The sequence below is a fragment of the Eleginops maclovinus genome, chromosome 11 (genome assembly GCF_036324505.1).
Source record: "Eleginops maclovinus isolate JMC-PN-2008 ecotype Puerto Natales chromosome 11, JC_Emac_rtc_rv5, whole genome shotgun sequence".
NCBI lineage: Eukaryota > Metazoa > Chordata > Actinopteri > Perciformes > Eleginopidae > Eleginops > Eleginops maclovinus.
This window is the reverse complement of record NC_086359.1, coordinates 3,138,125-3,162,241: the sequence shown is the minus strand read 5'-3', so window position 1 is coordinate 3,162,241 and position 24,117 is coordinate 3,138,125. Positions and strand designations below refer to the sequence as shown.

The following is a 24,117-nucleotide window of genomic DNA, read 5'->3' as shown; positions in this document are numbered from 1 at the left end:
TTTTATTTTGAATACATATATTTATAATTTACATTATTATTATTATTATTATTATTATTATTATTATTATTATTATTATTATCATTATTATTATTATTATTTATTTATATAATTTTATTTATTATTATTTATATATTATTTTTTTCATATTTTATTTAGTATTTGTTTATCTTTTATTTTCATGAGTCAAATTCAGTGTTTACCACAGATCTTCATCTTAAACATTGTCCTACATTCTCTACTTTGATATTTATTAAATGTAATATCTAAAATATTATTTAGGTTATTTATAATCCAGCTCATATTTCACTGCTCCGTTTTTTTGTATTGTTGGAATATATTCAATGCAGCACAAATAGACTGATTCAACTTTTACAGCACAGGAGTTTTACAGGTTATAAAACAGGTTATTTAATAACTGGTTTGCAGCTTCGTAGAGAGCGCAGTAATTAAGTGGAACGATGGCTCTGTGAGGAGATGCCTGGTTTTTGTTCCGAGAAGAATTCAGGTAAGCATAATTAGTGCCTCCACTGAGCACACGTGTAATTATAAAGTGTGTTTTGTGTAGCATAATGCTTACCAGATGGCAAAACAGGAAGTAGAGCCCAGGGAAGATGTCTTTCAATTAGGATCCCACCCCAGAGTCCAGTCAGTTACTCCACTCAGGTCTGCGGTGATTTGCTTAAATTGGCCATGTTTCACAAACACAATGAAAGCCTCTCTGTTGGTAACAAAACCCAGCTAAAGAAGTGGATATGTGGTACATATGTGGCTGAAATAACAGAGTTAGATGGATTTGATCGTAGGGTATAAGTCAGAATAAATTAAATAGCTTCTTTGGTGATAAAAAACAACTGTCTGTCTGATTCGACCGTTTGAAAGTACTCTGAATGACAAAGTATATAGATTATTTTAAAGGAACAAAAAAGCGGCCTTGTTCTCCTCTGATTTGACTCACTAAAAGAAGCTCTGTAGTTAAGATGGAAGTCTAAAAAAGCCTTAAAAAATGCTTCAGAAGATAGAGGGCGCTTTAAAGTCTCGGACAGATCCTTCTGTGTAAAATTAGATAGAGAATTAAAGACTGATACGGAAACAAGTTACTGTCCATCACCATCTTTCTGAAAGCAGCTGCTTATTTCACTCATTAACTCCTTCAATGTCATCCAAATATTTTTCTAAATAATTACACCCGTATTTCTTTCATTGGTGGAAGTGAAGGGTTTGTAACAGCGGGGTTTAGAGAGTGTTATGCTATTTTTTGAAAAGTATTACTTGGGATTTCCACAGCATGGATTATCTACCAGAAGAAGAGCTCTGAGTGTATTTGTTGATGGGTCTAAAGCCTAAACAGAGATTCATTAACAAGACAGAAGTTACTAAGTACATCTATTACAGTATTCATGTGCTTAAGTTAAATTTAGAGGTACTTGTACTTTACTTGAGTAGTTCCATTTCGAGCTACGTGAAATATAATCAACCCTTGAATCAGACTTTAATTCACCTGCAGTAAATCCAGCAGCTACCCTGCAGTATACAAAGCCATTCAAACTAGCTGCACCTTTACCAGCTCTGAGAACACTTTAATGATCAATCATTATAAAACATATCAGAGATATTATTCTGAAATGGACCAATCAGACAATGACTACTTTTACTGTCGCTACTTTAAGTACATTTAGAGGAGAGTACTTTCTACTTTCACTGGAGGAACATTTAGAATACTTTCACTGTGACAGAGTATTCCTACACTCTGGTACTTCTACTTTACTCAAGTACAAGATCTGAGTACTTCTACTTTACTCAAGCACAAGACCTGAGTACTTCTACTTTTACTCAAGTACAAGACCTGAGTACTTCTACTTTACTCAAGCACAAGATCTGAGTACTTCTACTTTACTCAAGTACAAGACCTGAGTACTTCTACTTTACTCAAGCACAAGATCTGAGTACTTCTACTTTTACTCAAGTACAAGATCTGAGTACTTCTACTTTACTCAAGAACAAGACCTGAGTACTTCTACTTTACTCAAGTACAAGACCTGAGTACTTCTACTTTTACACAAGTACAAGATCTGAGTACTTCTACTTTACTCAAGTACAAGATCTGAGTACTTCTACTTTTACTCAAGTACAAGATCTGAGTACTTCTACTTTACTCAAGTACAAGACCTGAGTACTTCTACTTTACTCAAGTACAAGATCTGAGTACTTCTACTTTACTCAAGTACAAGACCTGAGTACTTCTACTTTACTCAAGTACAAGACCTGAGTACTTCTACTTTTACTCAAGTACAAGACCTGAGTACTTCTACTTTACTCAACAAGACCTGAGTACTTCTACTTTACTCAACAAGACCTGAGTACTTCTACTTTACTCAAGTACAAGATCCGAGTACTTCTACTTTACTCAAGTACAAGATCTGAGTACTTCTACTTTTACTCAAGTACAAGATCTGAGTACTTCTACGTTACTCAAGTACAAGACCTAAGTACTTCTACTTTACTCAAGTACAAGACCTGAGTACTTCTACTTTACTCAAGTACAAGATCTGAGTACTTCTACTTTACTCAAGTACAAGACCTGAGTACTTCTACTTTACTCAAGTACAAGATCTGAGTACTTCTACTTTTACTCAAGTACAAGATCTGAGTACTTCTACGTTACTCAAGTACAAGACCTGAGTACTTCTACTTTTACTCAAGTACAAGACATGAGTACTTCTACTTTTACTCAAGTACAAGATCTGAGTACTTCTACTTTTACTCAAGTACAAGATCTGAGTACTTCTACTTTACTCAAGTACAAGATCTGAGTACTTCTACTTTTACTCAAGTACAAGACATGAGTACTTCTACTTTTACTCAAGTACAAGATCTGAGTACTTCTACTTTTACTCAAGTACAAGATCTGAGTACTTCTACTTTTACTCAAGTACAAGACATGAGTACTTCTACTTTTACTCAAGTACAAGATCTGAGTACTTCTACGTTACTCAAGTACAAGACCTGAGTACTTCTACTTTTACTCAAGTACAAGATCTGAGTACTTCTACTTTACTCAAGTACAAGATCTGAGTACTTCTACTTTACTCAAGTACAAGACCTGAGTACTTCTACTTTTACTCAAGTACAAGATCTGAGTACTTCTACTTTACTCAAGTACAAGACCTGAGTACTTCTACTTTACTCAAGTACAAGACCTGAGTACTTCTACTTTTACTCAAGTACAAGATCTGAGTACTTCTACTTTACTCAAGTACAAGACCTGAGTACTTCTACTTTTACTCAAGTACAAGGTCTGAGTACTTCTACGTTACTCAAGTACAAGATCTGAGTACTTCTACTTTTACTCAAGTACAAGATCTGAGTATTCTACTTTACTCAAGTACAAGACCTGAGTACTTCTACTTTTACTGAAGTACAAGATCTGAGTACTTCTACTTTACTCAAGTACAAGACCTGAGTACTTCTACTTTACTCAAGTACAAGATCTGAGTAAATTTGAACAGTTAATTGATTTGTATTATTTTTACTTTATGTATTTTTTATAATTTAATGGTATTTGTTAATTCTGTCTTGTTCTTTTCCCTTGTACTGAATGGGTTGTATATATGTATAATTATCTTGCTGCATGTGTGCTTTAAGGTTTTAACATCAACCCTGGATTAAACGTCTTATATACCGTTCATCTTGTGCAGTGCGCCATAGTGTTGAAGCACTTCCAGCTGCAGTGTGTGTGTGTGTGTGTGTGTGTGTGTGTGTGTGTGTGTGTGTGTGTGTGTGTGTGTGTGTGTGAAAAGGGCTTTTATAAGTGTGTATATTTTTCCTCTCTCTGCAGGACACTGAGATTATCAACACAGCTATTCTGACCGGACGCACGGTGGCTATTCCCGTCAAAATGGTCTCCATAGAGATGAATGGAGCTGTCACTGACGTCTCGTCCTTTGTGCAGTGCAAGTCCTCCAACGAAGACATCGTTAAGGTACAGTAAACCTGATTTCCTCCCTCTCTGTATCTGGGATAAGATGTCAATTTAGAAAAAAGTAATCCCTTTTACTCTCGCAGTAATACCGCAGAGTGGCCCAGCAGCAGGAAAGCATAAAAGCTTCATTGTGTGCTGCTCCATATGTACTTCCCTTATGCCTCGGACAAAATCAATGGCCGTTCATAAACGTCTACATATGAATCAATATGGTTACAGAGCAGCCTTTTAGAAGAGGCCTCACCTGCTGCTAGTCAAACAGACACCTTGGCTACGATAGAATAGTCAGGAAAATCAGATCCACCGGTTTGTCTTTTCCTAAACACTTTGCACACTTTGCGTCCAGCAGTGGCTCAGTCAATAGGGGCTTGGACTGGGAACCGTAGGGTCGCCGGTTCAAGTCCCCGAACAGACTTGAAAATATGGAAAGTGGACTGCTACTTGGAGAGGTCCCAGTTCACCTCATAGGCCCTGCTGTGGTGCCCTTGAGCAAGGCACCGGACACCTCCAATCCCCCCTCCCCATTGGTCCCCGGGCGCTGCACAATAGCTGCCCACTGCTCCTAGTACTAGGATGGGTTAAATGCAGAGGACACATTTCACTGTGTGTGCTCTGCTGTGTGCATGTATGTGACTAATAAAGAGGGTTTCATCCTCCCATTCTATCTATCTATCTGTCATGGGGTTAAGGAAAGATGTGAAGGAGAGTTCATGAGGAATTAGGAAAGGAAATGCATATACAACCTGCAAAACATGCAATACTTGTTTCATGCAGCTTTATAAACAATGAATCGAATTAAGTTTTATCAAAAGACAGTGAAAGGAAATTGTGGCTCACCCTCCCGTCCCCTCAAATCACCATCCTGAATCCCAGTTAGTATGATTGCTTAGAATTTATTTGGGGTATATAATACTTAATGCAATATATGCATGACTTGTAAAGCCTAGAAACTCTGCATACCAAATTAAAACATGTGCTTACCAAACACTGTTACAGCCAGTACTTTGTTTTATAAGAAGGGTTGCATATCCTATACTAAAGGAAGCATTATAGCTCCTCTAGCATCGTCTACAGCTCTTATCATGGCTGACACTTCCTGGTCGTTTCAGTCTGTTTCGAACCGTCCTAAACCAAACAAAGACACACCACTCAACCCTTCCCTTTACTCTCAGAGATCTGCTCCCCTGAAGTGTAGATCCCAGCGTCTCTTGTTGGCGTGCTTCAGGTTCCCGGGAACAGTCGCCGCTCGGGCTCACAGGAAATCCAAGCTGTGGCACAATATGAAGTCTCTGCGGTTGATTAAATAAATTAAACCGGGATCACGACAACTTGCAGAGCGCGTTACAGGCGGTGATTACTCCCTTATTCTTTTCTCCAGACAATTAAAGGCACGATAGATCGCACTATAGGAGGAGTGGATAATCGTAGAAGCAGTACAGTGAAGTGTGGTCCGCACGTTTGATCAAATTTAAAGGTGTTGCTGTGCCCTCGGATAATGGAAACAACGACCTATAATAATACTAATATATTTACCTTTTTGTTCTGTGGTTATTTGTAGAAGCAGGGTTTGTAAAATGCATAACAAGAAGACATTACAACAATAAATGTAGCTTAAAAAAGTGGTTTGACGAGGTCTTCATGCTTCAGATAAAAGAAACTGAAATGCAATACATTACATTAGATTTATCCAAAGCCAGCCCTTCTACATTTAAATGTCCTGTACCTGCGTCCAGATGGCAGCGGGGTTTTTTGTGCATTACATTTAAACTGGTTACTTTAATTAGAAAGCAGTCGTAGCAAATGCTCGTTTAAAGTCATCTCATTTTTGCTCGGTTTTTTGAGATGGCTGAGAAATTCTCCAAAATGTCTTCCCCTAATAAACTCATCCCTTGTTATATTATCAACAAAAGGAGAAAAATAAACCTGCAGATAAAGTAAAGTAGTAGTAAATGTACTAAAAGAGGGTCTATTGACGTAAACAAAAAGGAAACCCTGAATCTCTCCATGAATCTGCTTATTTTTCCCTACAAAATCAAGCTAATTTCATACAGTTTTGCTCAAATATCCTCTGTGGGAAATGTTTTCATTGTTAGTCTTTGATTTTAAAAGTAAAATTGGTATCGTAACCTCGTAGATTTGTGTCTAACACGCTACCTAACGAGTCTTTTCATCATCCCTCTGTCTGTGACGTTCACTGGCTGTTGGACACGAGCGTTTGCACAAAGGGTCCCTGATGAAGGAGGACGTTAATTGTGCATTGTTCCCGCTGTCTTACACACACTTTCTAATTACCGGGAGGCTAACTGTTGGAGCATGAATTATGTGAACAAATAAATTCTGTGTTGCCGCCGGGCGTTCTAACCTGCCTGCCCCGGATCACAATGGCTCTAACTCGGGAGTCTCACAGCAGTATTCTTCTTGAACAAGTCCGTACTCCTCACACTTTGTCTCCTTGTCATGTAAAGGTCATGCAGCTCTTGCAAACTTCGAATACAGTAGCAGCTGCATGTTAATACTCCAGCCGTCGGGGGCGTAGAGGGAGGACGGACGTGACTCGCAGTGTGATTGATCCACTCTGACTTGTTTCTCTCCTTATAACAGAAATGAAAACATTAATACATCATATATGAAGAATGGCAAATCCAATCTGCTTCATGAAGCCCGTTCAGATTCAAATGACTTTATTGTCAATTAGAGTTTGCATGAAATGTGTCCTTGGCACCGGCCTATAGGACCACACACACACACACACACACACACACACACACACACACACACACACACACACACACACACAGACACACACACACACACACACACACACACACACACACACACACACACACACACACACACACACACACTACCCACAACAATATTGCATCTTAAAGACATATTATGCACATTTTCTGACATGTCTCCATGCTTTAATGTTCAAAAAGCTCTTTATTTTTTCTCATACTTTAACTTTTCACCCTCTGTCTGAAACCAGAGCCCAGTCTGCTCTGATTGGTTGCCACTTACAGATGTCTCTTTTATGGTTTTGGGGATTTTCCCTTTCCTGTGGGCTGTTGTATATATATTGTGACATCACTATGTAACACTTGCACTGCTATTGGCTAGCACTCCAACACATTGTTTGTGATAGGCTAAGGGGCGGGACATCGCTGAGTCTGAGACCAAAGCCCAGTCTGCTCTGATTGGTTCGCTGGCCGGTTCTGTTGTGATTGGTCAACCGCTTAGAGATGTCCCGCCCCTTAACCTATCACGTACAATGTGTTTGAGTGCTAGCCAATAGCAGTGCAAGTGTTACATAGTGATGTCACTATGTTACGGGTTGAAATGGGAGAATTCTCAGGTTTAATTAGTCTTGCATACCCTTTTTTTTCATGCCCTTAAGTTAGCTTGAATAAAACTTGAATACACAAACTTTTTTTCTATGTTTATTCTTAAGATTTGTACAAAGGGATTTGTTCTTATATCATTTATAGTCTGATTTATGTCACATTTTATCCTAAAAAGCATGGAAAGTATGATTTTTATGTGGCTTTTGACATGATGCTAACATGACAGCAAAATAATGCACTATTTATTAAGATAAAGGCTAATGTGCGTGTTTAAATGTCACATTTCAGATCATTTGTAATACTAAAAGGTGGGGTTCCAGTTTAGTGTGCTGTGAATGGACAGGTGTTGCGCTGGGACGGCTTGCCTCAGCATGCCGTTGATCATTTTTCACGATCTGTTAAAGACAGGTCGCTGGGCCATGTGATATTGAGTGGGCTTGCTTCGGTGCACCTGCCATTGAACAATCGAGATCATTTAAAATGAGCCCTTCAGGCGCAGGAAATACACCAGTCATGACAGTTCAATGAAACGTCCCCAGAATACAGAAGCAAAAGATCCAGAGTGAGTCAGATAAAGCCGGAAACACTCCTTTTACTTTGTGTGCTTTCTTTACACCACACATACTTTGCTGTCGTGTCAAAAGCCACGTCAATCAATTCTAATTACTCCTGTAATTCCTTATTCTGAGCACTACAGATGCTAGATACATTCAAAGCTTTCAAGTATCTTATCACATCTCCTGCTGGCCTCTTGCCTCGAGACTCCACCAGCATGTAAAGTGAGATTCAAGACTTCTTCTTCCTGAATAAAGCCTTATTTTCACCGCCGTGTTTTCCTCATTTGAATGTTCGCCAGCCCACACTCTGTTATATATTCTTTTTCCTAACTCTGCGGGTAAAAATAGGTGAGAGGCTGTCATTTTTATTTCTTTAGTTCTTTGGAAATAACTAAGCTGCAATGTGCATCAAGAGCAGATAAGCCCATCCTGTGTGTGTGTGCGTGCAGAAGACTTGGTTAGGCTCCTATACACGCTGGGAGAGAAAAAAGTGTCTCAGGGGGTAGGGAGGACTTGCAGGACATCATAAGCACCAACCTCCATCCCCCCCACACACACACACACACTCCTCATCCTCTCCCCTGGCACTGTGACTCATGTGAAGGCACAGATAAGGCCTTGTGTCTGCACATTACATCTCACGCCTGTGGTCATCCTGCACACATAGGTACCTGGTTGGAGGCTGCTTCCTGTGACACATTTTCCCTTAAATATGCAGCTTTGAAAACCCAGTAAATAAGCGAGGGACGGCTCCCGGTTACTGTGAGCTCTACGCCGCCCAGGAGGGAGGCGGTTGCTTAATGATTGCTTGACGATGCATGTTATTAATTGGATGAGATCCCTTGAATTGCAATTAATGCACAACCCTTACCCAAATATCAAATATGCATTTCATCTACGAACGTATGTGAACTGTAAATGCCACAGCACTGAACAATATGTTTGGACTGCAGTGTGTGTCCTTTATGGCAACATTCTGGGGACATCTTTTACTTTTTTACAACAATGCAATGCCCAGATTGTCAGAGCCAGGTCCATTAATGAATAGTGCAGTGGTAGTTTGTGAAGTGTATTCTCTTTCCAAGATTAAACAATACAGCTTTTACCAAAATATGCCTTTCCTGGGCCAAATCCTAATGCTCCTGCCTTCAAAATAAAAGCCTAAACAACGACTCAAATAAACTGAAATAATGACTCTTATTGTGGAACAGCTCGGTGTGGAAAAACTTGACTGGCTTGACTTTGCAACTCCAAATTCAGCGTTCAAAAGACAAGATAAGCTAATAAAAGGTCTACTTAGCAAATCCCACCATCCAGGTTACCAAATCCTGTAACAAAACATTTCAGATTGGAAGATTTTTTGGCAGCATAAATGAGATTTTCGAGGTATGATGTTCAGGTGGCCACAACCTTTTGACCATATGGAGTAGTTTTGGTTGTACTTGCTTGGGATCGGAGATCTACGGTCTATGAAAGCTATTCTACAATCGAGCTGGAAGCTTTCTAGCCGCAGCCGAGAAGCACTTTCTTATTCTATAATTGAAATGAAGTTCAAACATCAGTGCTTTGCAACGTGAAAATGAGGATTTTCTTTTATAATGACACGCTAAAGACTCCAAAGTCCCATCTTTTTCCCGAACAACAGATCATTTTCTCCCTGAACATCATTAATCCCACCAACAACAGGCTAATGGGGGTTGGCTCATTTAGCTAGCAGAGCTAAATGAGCTCGTCGGTTGCACTGCTCTTGACGCCAGCGCACATCCATCACAGCTCCGAGACACAATCCCAGTAATGCTGGCCATATGTCATCTTTCATTCCCCGCTCATTTAATACATATGTTATCCCCAAGTGGAGTTTGGCAGAATATCGTGGCAGCTAATTGAGTGGTTATTTAAATTTGAGAATGAAAAAAGATAAATGCGGTTTCTGTTTGGAAACACACGCCAGGCGGGAGGAGTTTGTGAATGTCATCAATATGGCTCCAATTTTTCTTCTTTGTTGTGTGGTGACATTGAAACGTGTCTGAAAATAAAAATCACTTGTCCTCCCGCAGTCTGTTAGATAAGCTGCTCTTAAGCACTGTTTACTTCCAGCCACATCGAGGATAATTGCATCTCCAGCATGGGGGAAAAACACAATTTTGAGTCCTTTGTGTTCATCAGTTTTTTTGTTGGTTTTATTCCGGTTTTTTTTTTTCTTATGGAAGGATCTTTTCTGTGCTTTGCGTTTACCTTGTTTCCATGGCAACTATAAGGTTCAAGTCAAGTATGAAGCAGGACCAGGCCTTTTCCTGCTAAAAAAAACAAATACGGAGGCCGGCAAGTGAAAACCGTGCTCCAAAACCACAAATACTTCCATGAGGATTTCACCAGAGGATGGTCTGGTGGTTCCTCGGTTATGGCTACTCCCTCCTCGATCCTCCGGCACAAATAAGCATCATGGGACGCTCCTTAAGATGGCGCAGACGAATCAACTTCCGGGTGAGACCGAGGAGCGAGGAAATGACAAATAAGAGAAGTGAGATCCCCATTGTCACCAAGCCCTCCCGTCCCAGCTGTGTGCATCACTTTTTAGTGTCCCCTGATTTCCGTTGGCTTTTGAGCTTCTTGCAGCATTTGGTTTTTGCAGAGCTTTTAGTAAACGCTGCTCATGTCAGGTGTTCTGAATGTGCAGCCTCTTCGCCCCTGTCGGCCGCCACAAATAAGTTCATAAAAGTCCATTAAACTTTATAAATGTAAGACGTATTTACTGTCACACTCCACTGTACCAACAAACTTTTAAATGGGACATTGGTTTGTTGTTTTTGTCCTATCACTCATTCTGTGTGGATTTTATCGGCTTATTTTACTCAGACAGGTTTATTAATGAAATGATGAATAATGAATTTCAGCCTTAGTGTTTTATTTCTTTGTATTTTTGTTTTCCTCCCTCTAAAAGACTAACATCGGTTTTGATCAGTCACTTTTCTCCCTGTTTACTCTGGTCACTGGAGGCTCTTTGGCTCGTTGGTGGATCTTTTCTGTTGAAAGGGAGCAACTGAGCGGAGCTTCAGCCTGGGAAAAAGCTGTGTAATGTCTCCAGGTGCTTTAGAGGAGCTCTGACAAATCTGACAGAATAACTGTCATCAGGTTATCACGACTCACAATCATTCTGTTTGTAATAAATACAGTTAATGAAGTTATTAAAGTCAGTTCCACATTTAGCAGCTTGATAAACTGCATAGTGACTACTTTAATTTTGGAACTTAATCCCTTTAGTTGCCGGGCAGATTAGGATGAATGATGATAAATATAATCTCCTTAAATCAGACTGTAGTTCACCTGCAGTAAATCCAGCAGCTACCCTGCAGTATACAAAGCCATTCAAACTAGCTGCACCTTTACCAGCTCTGAGAACACTTTAATGATCAATCATTATAAAACATATCAGAGATATTATTCTGAAATGGACCAATCAGACAATGACTACTTTTACTGTCGCTACTTTAAGTACATTTAGAGGAGAGTACTTTCTACTTTCACTGGAGGAACATTTAGAATACTTTTACTGTGACAGAGTATTCCTACACTCTGGTACTTCTACTTTACTCAAGTACAAGATCTGAGTACTTCTACTTTACTCAAGTACAAGACCTGAGTACTTCTACTTTACTCAAGTACAAGATCTGAGTACTTCTACTTTACTCAAGTACAAGATCTGAGTACTTCTACTTTACTCAAGTACAAGATCTGAGTACTTCTACTTTACTCAAGTACAAGATCTGAGTACTTCTACTTTACTCAAGTACAAGATCTGAGTACTTCTACTTTACTCAAGTACAAGATCTGAGTACTTCTACTTTACTCAAGTACAAGATCTGAGTACTTCTACTTTACTCAAGTACAAGATCTGAGTACTTCTACTTTTACTCAAGTACAAGACCTCAGTACTTCTACTTTTACTCAAGTACAAGACCTGAGTACTTCTACTTTTACTCAAGTACAAGACCTGAGTACTTCTCCCACCTCTGAATATCTTCTGTCTCCACCTGCATTAACCTATAGCCTCTCGCTGTGCATCATGTGACCTCCACCACACGGCGCAGTGCAGGCGGCGCTCTCACTTGTCCCGATGATGTGTCTCCACCCAGGCAATCTGCTGGCACCAGGGAAGATGCCACAGCGCATTAGCAGCAGTGTGACGGCATGCGGCGGCTCAGTGTGTGAAAGCCCTCCTCAGCACGGCCCCACGGGGCCACTGATACCCGCAGTCGCTAACAGCTTTTGACTTGCAATTAGCCAGCCAAGTTTATCAGCAGCAATAGCCGCAGGAAGTGAAGCGGCTCTGCGGATAGGGCGCCTGTTCAGTGTATGTGTGTGTGTGTGTGTGTGTGTGTGTGTGTGTGCGCGTGTGTGTGTGGCTTCAGGGTAGAAGGGAGTACATGTCAGGCAGATGTTCTCCACTCCGCATACAGCCAGACGTGCTGAGATTAATCAAGGTGGCCGGGGTCGTTGTGTTGAGTTACTCTGCTCTCACTCTGCAGACAGCAGCCCACACACAGCGCCGCGAGGGTAGTCCACATGTTTAAAGAAAGTAATCTGATTACATCTGTTTTTATGTAACTGTAAGGGAACACCGTTCATTTGTATCCTGATTATGTAATCCCGGTAAATGTAATAAAGTACTCCCTGAGCCTGCACACACACACACTCTGGAGGTCAAACCCTGCACAATTGCATTAGCTGAACCAGAGACTGTCATCTTAAGGAGTCCATCAATGCACCCCCCCCCCATCCACCCTGGTCTGTCTGCATGCATGGGGAGGAGGTAGATCATATTACCCAGACCTCCTCCCAGTTATGATGAATCCCCAGCCCTGAGAAGACCGGCCGCTCGACCTCCATTTGCCGCAGATTAGATCCTCTGATTACAATGCCAGCTGCCTCCCACCACCAGATAAATCTCCGAGCCCAAAAGCAAAGCCCTCCAGTTCCAATGCAGTTAATAATTTAGCGTCGGACAAGTATTTATGATAATTCAAATGGAGCTGGAGCTTTCTGACTAGGCGGGGGGAAAGCTAAAGAATGGTTTAAAGTTAAAAATGGCTGAGAATTAAATTTAGCACGGCCCGTAGATTGAATTCAAACTCACTCACTCACAAATGATATCACATTAACCAGGAATATGTTTATTAATGCGCCGTGCAGATGTTATGAGCTAAAGCGCATGTGAAATGTCACACTGCTGTCGGCCTTCACATCACATGAATTATGCGTTTGCCTAAAAGCTTTTGTTGCTGTGTGTAATTGTTCATAGATCATTATACTGAGAGGTGGAGGGTTATGACGTGAGACGCATGCCTAATCCTCACTGTACTCGCTCAACAAACACTGGGTTACTTATACAGTAGAAGCACTAATTTGGCTGCATAAAATGATGCAAATGAGGTTAGAGCACAGCCCAGAGTCAGCGAGCTGTGTGTACCGCAGTGTTTCTCAGCCTGAGGCTTTCTCATTCGGACCAAACACAGCAGCAGCTGACTCTCACTGATTTGTTCCACGTTTCTGGTTAAAGCTACAAAATCAGCTGCTGGAGTGTTTGACTAAAAAGCTGCAGTCGGTGGCACACGGCAGGGATTAAATGGTGTGCTAATTATTAACATAAAGCCTCGTTTAAAAGAGGACGTATTCTGATCGTTCTCAGCTCCATGTTTGTATTTGGTGTCCAAAACAGCTCTTTATGTTTCTCATACTGCCTGTGCTGCAGCACCTCTTTTCACCCTCTGAATATTTGATGTTGTTTCTATTTGACATAATATTTGTTCCTTTTAATTGGTAATTCTATTCCACTGTTATCAATAAAGTATGTATATATACATATATGTAAAGTGTCTTAGGGACCTCTGAATGCACTTAATAAATGATTTATGATATTTAATATTATTTTAATTGTATTTATTACATTTTTTTTATTTTGTTTTATTTGTTTGTATTTATTTATTATTTCATTTTATATTGTTTTGTTTATTTAATATTTAATATTTAATATTTATTTATTTTATCACAAAATAATATAATATAAAATAAGGACTCCTTGCAGACCTCCAAAATGTTTTTATATAGAAAGGGTTTAAACTCATCTCCAATGAAAGGTATGAAGCATCATAACCTGAAGTCTAAAAAATGTAAATAATATGTCCTCTTTATTTCAACTCACTGATAAGTTGAGTGTTATTCAACTTGAGTAAAAGACACACTCCAAACCTGGCAAGTGAAACCCTCAGTGCCCTTTAATTTATTTGGGTGAGCCACTTCCGTAAGACAAAGTGGAAGTATTGGCAGAGATGTTTTATGTGCCCTGATCTCTCACACTCAGATATCCGAGAGATCCTCGCTTTATATTTGCATGACGTCAACCTTGAGATGCTCTGTGATGAAGTGTGGCTCTGACAGCTGCAGCCACGCTGAGCTCTACATCATCCCTCTCCACTCAGACTCTGTGCCAGCGTCCGGACCATTACCATATAGATGGTCTCTGACTTCTGACCCTGATCTGTCCTGCAGGTGTCCATGAATTGCGACTATGTGTTTGTCAACGGGAAAGAGACGCGGGGGTCCATGAGCGCCAGGGTGATCTTCAGCTACGAGCACCTGAGCGCGCCGCTGGAGCTGACCGTGTGGGTTCCCAAACTCCCCCTGCAGGTGGAGCTTTCCGACAGCAACCTGAGCTTCATCAAAGGCTGGAGGGTCCCCATCCTGCCCGACAGAAGGTGAGGCTCCAACCCAAACAGAGAGCATGCATGCAATGTTGTTGGGAGAATCACAGTTTCATGCAAGATTGGTCTTGTCTTCGTAGCTTGAGCCATTTTTCCCTGTCATATATGAATGGACATGTCACAAAGATGATCGATTTAAGTGGGAATAAAGTGTGCATGGGTGTCCTGCGTTATGCTGAGACATGATATTGAATAACACTTTCAGACAGTCTTACTCTGCACATATTTTACCCGGTAAATGTCGCTGTAGGAGCCAAAATGCTTGTTGTTTCTGTCATTCTCGTTATTTGTTTGCACCTCACAAAGCTCACTTCAGTTGCTGTATCACGTGGGTGTTGGGTAAGGTACTGGTTTTACTTTCTTCCTTAAACCTCGTTGAAGTTTGACTTCAGTGCCGACTGCTTTTTGGGAGCGAGTCGCAGTGCAGAGCCAAGTCTCAGCGACATATTTCATTGGGGATGTTGTCGCTACAGCTGGGTTTCTTTGGGGGTGTTGTGCTGGGAGAAAATGTGCATGTTGGGGTGGTTTGAAAAATATTTGATAGTTGATCAATACCAAATAGATCCGTAAATCAGAGCTAGATGATGTCTTTCCTTAGCTTTTAACTGTAGTTGTTCACAGATATCATGCTTACTTTCAAATGTTCTACTTCTAACCCCTGTAGATTTCATATAATAGCATGTTGTATGGTAGCACCATGTCTCTTAAGTACACCCTGAGCCAGAGGGGGTTTGGTGCAGTGGATATTTTTCTGGTGTTATTTCTGGACATAATTACCAGAGGACTCATTATCCAAAGAGCATGGACCCCCGCTGTCTCAAACTTCAGTTGCTAAAAAGCCGCCAAGCCTCTCGGTTTTCCTGGATTAAATGTGAAGTTGCTTGTTTTGCTCCAATTAGACGCTCCGACTCAGGTACACGCAGGAACGTACCGTGCAAAATGAGCCTCTCAAGTGAAAATTAAACTACAGGGTCGTGAGGTTTGTGTCATCTGAACCAATTCTGTACAACAAGTCCGAGACACAGACGTAATTTGACTTTGGGTTTGTGCAAAGACAGGATGCATCTTTCTTGAGCCGTCGGAGAGATAATGATGTTCTGGGAATAACAAGCAGGGCATTCGAGTTGTTACTAATAAATCAGTCCAGGGTTCAATCGTGGTTTTTGTACATTTACTTCCTTGATGATGTCACACTGTTCAATCTGAATCAGAAAAAAGTGTTTTATCCGTGTAGTTTTGGAACAGTTGCTTCATTTAGAATAAAAATACACATCGGAATTCAGAGTGCAATTGTAGAAAAAAGGGATACGATTAAATATAATATAAATATTCATAAGAAGATTAAAGAAAACATTTGCAACTAGAATAACAATATGTATTAAAATGTAATGAGTTGATAAAAATGAAACCAAATACAATAAAAAGAAGTAAAGAGGTTATTTTTAATCAAAATGTAGTGCAATAACATTATTTATATGAAGTTCAAAGAAATATCTGCAATTAATAATAAATAGAAAAAGGATTTTATTTTAGGTTAAATAAATATGTAAAAGATAATATAATATCACAAATGTAAAAAGGTGCACATGTTCAATATAAAACCACTATAAATATGTTAAAATGTGTATTTTACAGAAGTTAATAAAGGTATTAACGTGGAACGGCACATTTAAAGAGTGTTTTAGCTGCTGATTTGATCCAGCTTCAATCTATTGACTCATTCAGGTGATATTTCAGATTATGAAGACTCAGACTCATTCATATTCTGTCATACACTCCCCACTGTAAAGAATCTCAGCCTGCATATGAAACCGTCAAAGCTTTTTTCGATGGAGGGAATCCAGCAGGTGTTAACAAATAAAGGAGCTGTTGTGTGGAAGAAGAAGAAGAAGAAGACATACTTTTATTAATCCCTTACAGGGAAATTGCTTTTCTCTACTCTGTTGTGTTGACACACATAGAGGATATACATGCACAAACACAGAGGAAATACATGCACACACAACCACATGCAGAGGAGAGGTGGCAGAGCAGAAAGGCAGCCAGGTACCCGGCGCCAAGGGAGCAGATAGAGGTTAGGTGCCTTGCTCAAGGGCACCTCGGCAGTGGCCGAGGAGGAGAACTGGCACCTCTCCAGCTACCAGCTCACTCCATATTTTTTTTGGTCCGATCGGGACGTGAACCGGCGACCCAAGACCAAGTCCCTACTGACTGAGCCACTGCCGCCTCAAATATATATATATAACACCTTTAGATGTAGGACAAAAAAAAGAACCGGCACCAGAGGGAGATTAAGGTTGTTGGAGCGGAGACCCCGATGAAAGATGTGCTCTCAGGTTAGGGGAACCTGCGCTCATTAAAACATCCCGGCATTCTTGTCATGCGTGGAGCGGTAACAAACAGGCCCTCAGCCCTTCGTTTAGGAGATGCTTAATGGGCGCGTTAACACTCGCGCGGCTGGCTGCTGGAGTACATCACACCCCAACCAAATCCATTCCCACCCCACCTGAATACAAATGCCTTGTTTAAAGAGGAGAATTAAGATGTTTCAAATGACCCAGAGTGCTTTGCAAACATCTCGCATAGCGTCATTTCTCAAAACGAGCTTTGATGTGCCATAGGTGGTGCTTTATTATGTAAAATGCGTCTCGATTCTCCACTTTAGCACCAGTCATTCATTTCTTTATCTGCAGGAAGGCGCAGGATTTGAATGTGAGCAGATAAGAAATCATATTCTACCTTTTTAGATGTGTGAGATGCTCCTTGGTATTCTCAATAGTGTTTGCCATTTGTCCGTTTTTACCACGCCCAAGGGTCTGCAGGTGTCCTCATACAGAATAACTCTTCTACAACGACGTCCTCTCTCTAATTCAACGCCCCCTGAATATCAATAGTTGGTGATTTCAATGTTTATTTAAATGATTTATCGCTGCAAATCTTTCAAACTGTTTCCCATGCAGATAACGTGTGTTGTGCCCCCATGAAAACAATAATCAAACAGCCCTTGTGAGCTATTTTAGGTTTCTGTGATTGCCACTCTGCCAGGCCCCGAGAATTCATTTCACCGCGGGTCGTTTTTTTAGTTGCATGCTGTCATTTGGATTTGCTGAGAGGATGCAATTTCCTTTTACTTTTCCCTGTAGTTCTTTGCAGCATCAGGTAACGGCAGAAAAAGGCAGCCTCTGGTATTCTCACTGGTGCCACATGCAGACATTTGAAGCTGCTGATACTGGCTAGACCTTCCCAAAGAACTCACCAGTATTCCCGGCGGGGGTGTCGAATATATCGTTTGATGTATGAGATATGGGCTTTTTTATTCTTCTGTTGCCTGATCCATTTTAATATCAGTATCACAGCCATCGGCGTTCACTTGGTGCCATTTGAACATGAAAAATGTATTTTAGACTCATAACAACTTTAGATTTGTAGGTCTAAGTGTTGCTTGTGCTGTTTGGAAATACATTTTACTTCACAGGAAATCAATTCCTGCTTATGTGTGCACCTCTTGATTGATTCAGTTGCATTTCTTATATTTTGAAAACAGCCAAAAATCTAATTTCAGGGTATTCTTCTTTTCAAAGTGTTGATGCTGAGGCTTACCATGAATCAACATAAAAATAGTCTGGAAAAGCAACGAATATCTAGAAAAAAAAGGCAGATGTTTTGGGAAAAAGTGACACATTTTTAGTCGACATTTGGAAAAAATGTGTTGAAGAAAAAGTTTGAAATTTGAAACGAAATCTGATTTATTAGGAAAGAAGTGATAATTCATTTTAAAAAATCGGAAATGTTAAAGTTGACAATTAGAGAAAAAGGCAGAAATTTGAGAAAAAAGGCAGACATTTTTAAAAAAAACAATCGGAAATCTTTAAAAGTCGACGTTTGGAAGAAAAAAAATGAAATTTGAAAAAGATCAGATTTTTTTTGATGATTTTGAAGAAGTAGTCGGAAATTCTAAAAAGTCAAAATTTGGAATAAAGTTTGAAAAGAAAATAGAAAACAAAAAGAACTGGGAGACAAAAAGTGTGATTTCTTTTTTGAAGAAGATGATTAGGGCCACATGAAGAAGGAGTTAGATTGTTCCGTCATATATAAGTAAGACACTAAGCAAAAACCTTTCCAATTAAGGTGCACTCAGTGACTCAGTTGCTATTGACATGTAGACATCCCATGATTCTGATGCCCTTTCCATTAAATCTGTCCATTAGGTTTTGCGGTTTTGCGGTTTTCCATCCATCCATCTGTCCATTCTCATTAACGGGATATTCCGGGAATTCGTTAAGGGAATTCCTTTGGCAAAAACATCCACTTGGACTCAATGATGGACTGATGACATGTTCATGCCAAAGTTTATAACCACTTTGACCTGACCATAAGGTCTGATGGGATAAAGTTATAATATTTCTGGTTTTCGAGGCAGTAATTGCAGTTTGGACGGCAAGATTACTCACTTAGTTTTCCCTGGAACAAATATTCTACATGTAAAGGTCACACAGGAGTTCAAGAGGCTGAACTTGGCATCACAACTTCCCATCTTTGAGAAATATTTAAGATCTGACGAAAAGGAAAACTATTTTTGAGTTCTGAAATTTCTCCCAAAAAAAAATCCCAAACCTCTTCCGTACTCTCCCCTCACTTCCTGCCAGCTATCATATTTAAAATACCAAAATCAAAGTTACTTGCGTCACTTTTAACTATAGTTGCATTGGTGTTTGCATTTCGACTTGTTTAGCACTAAAGCCCGACGTCTAGAAAACGGGACTGTTCTTGATTTTAGTGTCAGGACTTCCAAAACAACAACACCACTGCCAAACAGACTGGCAAACTATAGGCTCCTGAACCGAGATGCCAGGAGGAAAATAGACCGGGGAGACAGCGGCAAGATTTACGAGGAATCATCTTAATTCTGACGAACGATGGCACTGACAAAAGCACTGGCATGAGATAGCAGGATCTATCCGTGTTGACCTTGCTCTTGTTTGTTTACAGTCATTAGGAAGTGCTTTGATAATGAATTAGATGATGTTTGCACAAAGCACTGTAAATAAGAACTCCCAAGCAATGTATTTTAGCTCGTTAATCATCTCAAATACACTCCAGCTTCGGCAAATCGGGGCGTTTATCTGCGTCTGACTTGCTAAAGCTGCTTCATTTTGAGCCTGAGTTATTGTCTTTTCATTAACTCGTCTCTATCCTCCCATCGCTGCAGCCTCTCGTGCTTTATTTACTCCTCCGACTCCCCTTTTTAGACGACCTTCGACACTCTTTCCCTCGCCTTTTTATTTTCCCTTTCCGTTCCATCCTACGTTCCTTCTCTTGTGCAATGTGACACATCCTGAACCCTCCTGCACAGCGCGGTCTCCTGGCCTGCAGTGGGCCTTTGCTGCAGAATTGCTCAGTGGCTGCATTATCCAGCAACATGCTCTAAAAAAAGAAAGAAAGTGTAATCGGGCAGGCAGCCTCGTGTGCACTGAAGCTTCAGCTTGTACGTTTGTATCAGAGACTCTAATAAGAACGGACAATTTTCTTCTGGGGGAGAGAAAAATATCAACCTTATTTCAGGTACTGAGTCAGGAAGGTAAACTTCCCCTGACCTGAGCCAAGAGTTGAGAAAGTCCTGACAGAGACAGAGAGTCCAACCGTCTCATTGAGTTTCTCTCCGGCTTTAACTGAATGAGTAACGAGGTCTGCGGTGGAGTTAACTCACTTACCAAAGTACAACAGCAGCTACATGACCCTAAGCCGCACTGTCAGTCTCCCCCACGCAGAGGGCCACGGTCCGGGGGCCAGGGAGCTCATATATATCTGGAAAACAAATGCTGTGTGCCTTAGATTAGTTTCAGGCGTTTGAGTTTGATTTTCACGGACGAGGACGAGAGCCGAGACCCGAAAAGAAAGTCAAACTTCTTCTTTTATTTCCCAGAATTCCTAGAAATAATCATTCTGACTTAAATCCAATAATTCTCCCTTTTTTCTACGGCTTTTTTTCTCTGACTTTTGCACTTTTTTCTCCCGAATTCTGAGTTCTGAATCTCAATTAACAATTTACCTTGGTTGCCTTATTTAGGCATTTATACTTTGGTTAAAAATGAAGTGACTCTACCCATTCTTACTTATATCAAAATGTATGCAACTATTATTAGACTGATAATAGTGAAAGTCCCACGTATCTCCCCTATCCTACATCCTTCATTTCCCATAATGCATCACTTTATTAGACCTGTGTCTACCAATAGTTTGTAACATAGACTCTGTTTTAATTTTCTAACCAAGCCTTGAAGATATGCAGCTGTTTTAGGGTTAGGGTTTACTTCTCGTGGTGTTACCTTTTAAATCTTTAAACAGTTTAGGATAATGGAGTTTGAGGTTATTTGGTTTTCTTCAGCTTCTTCTCTGATACTGAGAATTTCCTATTTGTTTGATAAATAACTTTGCCTGCTAGTTATGCTGTGATAAAAATGCTTAAAAGTGGTCGAGTCTCAACCAGAATTATTCATACCATCTGAAAAACTCCTTGGAGGCTTTCTTTGCAACTTCTTGTAAGCTTGTAATATCTGAGACATAATCCATATGCAAGATCATTTCAACACACAAATGGCTCAATGAAAAATGGCTGCAGAAAAACCAGCATCTACAAGCGGATTTTATATATTGAATTATTATTGATTTAAAGACTGCATAGATGCAGTTTGTGCTAATGATATGCATCAGTGCCCTCACTAATGTTACGTGTGCAGCTTTTCTACCTGTCATGGCAATCATGTCCACATTTGAGTTCGTAGTTGCTTTGATACAACATCAACCTGAGAGAGCTTTTGCATTTTTTATTGATTTTATAAGTAAAGTGCTCAACCAACCATCGCCTCAGATGTGATAAGTGTGTGACCCTAGGTTAATCACGGCGAAGGAGATTCATGAGGTGAACTTACAGTTACTTGAATGAACAACCGCATACAGGAACCTTTAATGATCCATGAGGGACTTGTGGGAAGCTCATTTTATTTCCAATACATCATAAAACCTGCCAGTGCACAGGTACAAACAGCGCAGCGGGCTGGAGCGCTCGGGTGGAAGGATGCCGTGTGCAGGCGTAGCGTGCTAAGATGAAGTCGGGGAAGGTGGAGAGGTAAAAAGCAACAATGCATTTCGCTGTTAAGGGAGTTACTCAATCATCGTAATTCTATTTATATATCCCAAATTATACATTCATCTCAGGGGGCTTTTTCAGTGTGTACAGCATGCATGGAGCACCATCTTTTGTTAGAGCCTTGCAGTACAAGGAAAAAGTCCCCCAAAAAAACCCCACAATTAACGGGGAACGAAGCTAGAAGAAACCTCGAGGTTACAGTGCAGTTTCAGATCTGAAGATCCAAAGCAGCAGCCGAAAGAAAAGTCTTCAGCCTGGATTTAAAAATAGCAAAGGGTGCAGCGGACCTGCAGCTTTCTGGGAGTTTGTTCCAGATATTTGGAGCATAATAACTTCTCTACGTTTAGTTCTGACTCTGTGGGTAGAGATCACAAATGTATTTTTGGCCTTAAACCATTCAGAGCTTTATAAACCAGCAGTGGTACTTTAGAGTCTTTGACCGACAGGATAAAGACCTTTCTTAGTGTTAGTCTAATAGCTTTCTGTTTAAGACTCACAGTAAGATATCCTTCCCCTACTGAAGTAAGATTGGAGTATTTAAAGACTGAATTATAACTTATTTTACTTAAGTTGAGGATCTGAGTTCTTCTTCCACCTTCATGGGACACGAGTGCAGACAGACAAAGAGAAAGACAGGTAACAGATTAACGGTGAAAGGGGTTTTCTAAGCATCGATGAGTCCTTGGGACAGAAGTGTTCAGCCTAATGATCGGACCTGTTCCTCAGACCGATGGGTGGTATACTTTGTCAGTGCTGCTGCGTCTCCTGAATCTAAAGTCGCTCAGACAGTCGAGTCAGAGCTGAGATTAAGCAGCTTCTTAAGGAGGAGCTGGCAGAGTGTCAAGCCTGCTGAGCGAAGTTTTGGTAACTCATAGATCTCGCCGTAGAGCAGATGGCGCTCGGTGGGGGGTGCACCTGGCATATTTAACCCCACTGCCCGGGGCTCCTGTGAAATAAGGAGGGCGTCGGTCCAAAAAATCTGCTTTTTGGTGACTATCATCCCTCCCTGCTGGCTCTGAGAGTGTTTCTTCTCGTACATGAGAACAGAGAAAATGATGGATTTGTGCGGAGTTGTTTCCCATTAGTGGTTCGGTGTCAAATTATGAAATGAATAGAGACCTTTGAGAACAGAAGGCCCACTTTGAGACGTAGCATCTTCACACAGTGCAGCTGCTCTATTTATAAGAGTGACGAGTGATGAGTGGAGATGGCTTTACGATGTTAGTGTTTTAAATGAGGGCTTCTCAGTCAGTTTGGAGGCGAATTCAGGACACTTTTTGACGCCCACAATGTTCATGGGTGTTGTCGATTGTTGTTTGCTTCATCCTTGACTAAAGAGGAACTAGTTTGTCACGAAAAAAGCTGTTTTCCGATTCCTCTACTGAAGGGGGAGACCAATCGGGGCTTTCATTGCATCTTAGATTCAAACGCCAAACCACATTTGGTTCTTCACGAAGGACTTCCAGTGTTGATTAGAGAGGCAGTGAACACTTTCCTCTGTGGTGCAGTGTACAGTTAGGACTGGTTTTGAACTCCTTTTTAAACATCCTCATGGACCCTTCCTTTTATGGAATTTTAATGATTGTATTCTAACTGTATCTGTGTCATTGTGTAACCATTCATTGGTATTTCCATTCTTATCTTGACGGTTTTATATTGTCATTCGCGTTTGCTGATTTGTGAAGCCCTCTGAGACAAACGTTGTTCTGCCCTCACTGTTGTATGCAGACAGATAACTCCTCGACAGGTGGCAAGCGTTTATCCTCTTTAATAAGATGTTTTACCTCCACAAGTCAACAGAGTAAAACTGACAGAAAACACAATATACATAGAAATTAGACCCTGTGATACAACAATATACATACCACGGTTCATTACGTCACAAAAACCACAAAATATCCACATGAATAAAACACTTAACATAGAAACATCTAAATAAACATAGATATCCACTTGTGAATGTGTAAGGAACCACAATACTCTCAGACAATGCTATCCACAACATAGCGAAGAAGGATGGATGCAGATTCAAACTTCATGATAATTATCTCTGTCCTTGTCTACCACTACTAACATGTGGTAACACTTCCTATAGTTACACTGTGAGGCCTCCCCATTGGCTGCTACCAAACACAGAAGAAATAAAGCAAAAAGCCACAGCACCACCTGCTGGCTGGGGTAAGAGGGCGTCTTACACAGCACAAATGTGATTCGTGATATTGGGCTATATAAATACATTTGAATTTGAAAACACCAAATCCCCGTCTGATACACCAACACGTTGATAAGACAACAACACAAGAGAGCAGAGAGCAGACTTTTCAGT

The 24,117-nt window shown here is 40.5% G+C and overlaps 1 protein-coding gene across 2 annotated transcripts in view; it reads left to right on the top strand.

Moving 5' to 3' along the window:
* tmem132e (transmembrane protein 132E) overlaps nt 1-24,117 on the top strand; it is a 354,237-nt gene that overhangs the window by 311,367 nt on the left and 18,753 nt on the right. For both annotated transcript variants that reach the window (XM_063896187.1, XM_063896186.1), the window contains exons 5-6: nt 3,839-3,982; nt 14,433-14,638. In XM_063896187.1, coding sequence (XP_063752257.1) covers nt 3,839-3,982; nt 14,433-14,638 — 350 coding nt within the window. The remainder of the gene's footprint in view (nt 1-3,838; nt 3,983-14,432; nt 14,639-24,117) is intronic.